General features: G+C 36.2%; 1 protein-coding gene across 1 annotated transcript; it reads left to right on the top strand.

The window, feature by feature from the left end:
- The first annotated feature begins 1475 nt into the window (after positions 1-1475).
- On the top strand, positions 1476-2529 carry LOC143597899 (protein SODIUM POTASSIUM ROOT DEFECTIVE 3-like). The gene is made up of 2 exons (XM_077076277.1): positions 1476-2224; positions 2329-2529. The coding sequence occupies exons 1-2, from the start codon at positions 1606-1608 to the stop codon at positions 2505-2507; spliced, it is 798 nt and encodes a 265-aa protein (XP_076932392.1). The 5' UTR covers positions 1476-1605; the 3' UTR covers positions 2508-2529.

Below are 2529 nucleotides of genomic sequence, written 5' to 3'. Positions count from 1 at the left end.
TAATCCATTAAGTCAAGGTACACACATTAAATAAAAACTTTTTTTTATCAAAGTAATCAGGTCTAAGATGGCTATTCTGATGATTCTAAAAAAACAATGAAAGGTTGCAACAACCATTTACTTAAATTTATATAGAGGAGATTATTACTCAACAAAGATCATACTCAAGTTGCAGCAATACAAAAGGGGCTGTGGTAATGCAAGGTAAGATGAATACTATGATGAATGTTATAAACCATGGTTGTAAAAATCCCGCTTAAGCGTCGATTAATTTCTGATTAAACGCTAGTTGGCATCTCACCGACTAGTCGTCGATTAATCTACATTTACTAAAAATCGGTCAAAATTGAGAAATTTATATATAAAATCTAGTATGCATATGCATATTTGAAAAATTACATATAATGTCCAATCCGATTAATCGTAGTTCCTACTCCACTGCCCGACTAGTACCTAGCGATATCTACAACTGTGTTATAAACTAGTGGGTGAACACGCATGCTACGGTGGAGGTGTTGAAATTTGTAAGGTTCAGTTTTGACAACTTATAAATTAGTGTTCACTTCACGATTTTAAATAAAATTTACATCCACAAACGAATATAATAAATGTTCGGTTGTAATGACCCAAATTACCCAAAGCTAGTAGGCCTTTGTTCAAATATTTGATTGGGCTGATGGACTAATGAGCCTATTATTATTAGTAAACAAACCTAATAAATGAGTTGTAAACAAACATAAGCGGATGAAAGTAAAACAATTACAATTAAAACGAATGGTAATGTCACAAAGAACGAAAATAACTAAAACGACTATTCACGAATGTAAATGAACAAACATGACATGTTCATTTGCTTGTTTTATTTCTGGTTAAACTATGAATCCTTTAAGTTAGGTGTTAATCCAGATAAACTTTCAGTTTTGAAAGGATTTAGATACTTTGGAATAAAAGAACACGATTCCATCATCACTCCAAAAAAATTTATTCCTCCACTTTTCAACTTTAATGGATCTTTTAATCGAACAAAACATTTTTTTATAGATTAAAAAAATTTATTTAACATCTGATATGTTCAAACTCGAGACCCCTTTTGCCCCATCATATCATTTTAGATTATTTGATTTTTGTAGGCTACGAAACTTAAGAATCATATTGTTACATAGAACGAACTTTGGCGTGATCTAACCATCTTTGTAGCACTATGTACCTAACCACTAGTTAGTTGTTGTAACCAAATTAACTGGACCACTTGACCTAACCCGACTGCTTTGGTCACTTGGTGTTATGTGAGATTGCACAAACATACACAAATCTTTGCAGTGACACATAAAATGACTCGATTAGGCTCGGGCATTTACATTATGAGACACCTTCATTATAGAATCAATTTTAAGTAAAGAACTATGTGAACCGCATAGACACTTGTACATGTTACTTTTAACGATGATATAAAATATAGTTACATGACCATCTACCTTTTTCTCATATCAAGCACTACGTGTGAATATATTGTAGAATATCTTGAGTTGGTGTGATATAACTTTATGGTGGCTAAACCATTTCCCTTTATGAGTTTTCAAAGTAGTGAATATATTCTATGCTATAATGAAGCTACAATCCACTACCCATGTGGTGATGGATTCTATAGTTCTTGAAGAACCTTCCTCTTCCATTGCTTGTGGTGGCAGCAGCGGTGGCAGTCGAGCAATTGACCGTCACAATCCCATCATTCGAGATGAGAAAAGACTCGGTCAAGGCCGTATCTTTCCTTCTCACTCCACCACCACCGCTGCCACCACCGACCAATCCCACCTCTGGAACCAGAAGCCAGAGGTGGAAGCGGGCGGTGATCAGAAAAGAAAGAGTGTTGCATATGCTAAAGATGGTGAATTTCTAAGCACAAGTGATTGGATAAGTCCAGCAAGTTCTTCAAGGTATAACATAGCTACATCTGAGTCTCACCATGTTATGCCGCCATCATCGTCGCTAGCACCACCATCACCACCGCGTGAACATCTTAATGCTAATAATGGAAGGGTTTTCAAGAAGAAAGATCATGATTTATCGTCATCTCCTCCGCCTACACCACAACCACCACCACCATCATCTCCGCCTTCACCGTCACATCCACCACCTTCTTCCAACCAGGTGGTTGTCCTGGAGGTGGCACTGCACTGCAGAGGCTGTGAAAGGAAAATGAAAAAACATATCTCCAAAATTGAAGGTATTGTTATTAATATTGTTTTGTATCAAAACCAATTTTGAATATGTATAATTGTATATATATATATTTCCTTTTTTTATTGATAAAATCAAATATAATTTCAGGTGTAACGTCATTCAAAATAGAATTTGCCGCTAAGAAGGTGACGGTGGTTGGAGATGTGACGCCGCTGGCTGTTCTGACTAGTGTGTTGAAGGTTAAAAATGCAAAACTGCTGACTCCAGCAATAATATCATCGTCGTCGCCACCACCAGCTGATCAGACCGGTTCAAACAGTTCTTGATAGAGTTACTATGTCAAAATGG

Source organism: Bidens hawaiensis, unplaced genomic scaffold (assembly GCF_021521415.1).
Source record: "Bidens hawaiensis isolate Kalapana, Puna unplaced genomic scaffold, B.hawaiensis_p1.1 tig00049230_1, whole genome shotgun sequence".
NCBI lineage: Eukaryota > Viridiplantae > Streptophyta > Magnoliopsida > Asterales > Asteraceae > Bidens > Bidens hawaiensis.
This window is presented reverse-complemented; position numbering and strand designations above follow the sequence as displayed.

What these genes read in the sequence shown, in the direction of transcription:
- LOC143597899 (XM_077076277.1), top strand. Translation starts at nt 1,606, where the DNA reads ATGAAGCTACAATCCACTACCCATGTGGTGATGGATTCTATAGTTCTT. An exon ending in ACATATCTCCAAAATTGAAG is followed by an intron (nt 2,225 to 2,328) that starts GTATTGTTATTA and finishes ATATAATTTCAG; the next exon opens with GTGTAACGTCATTCAAAATA.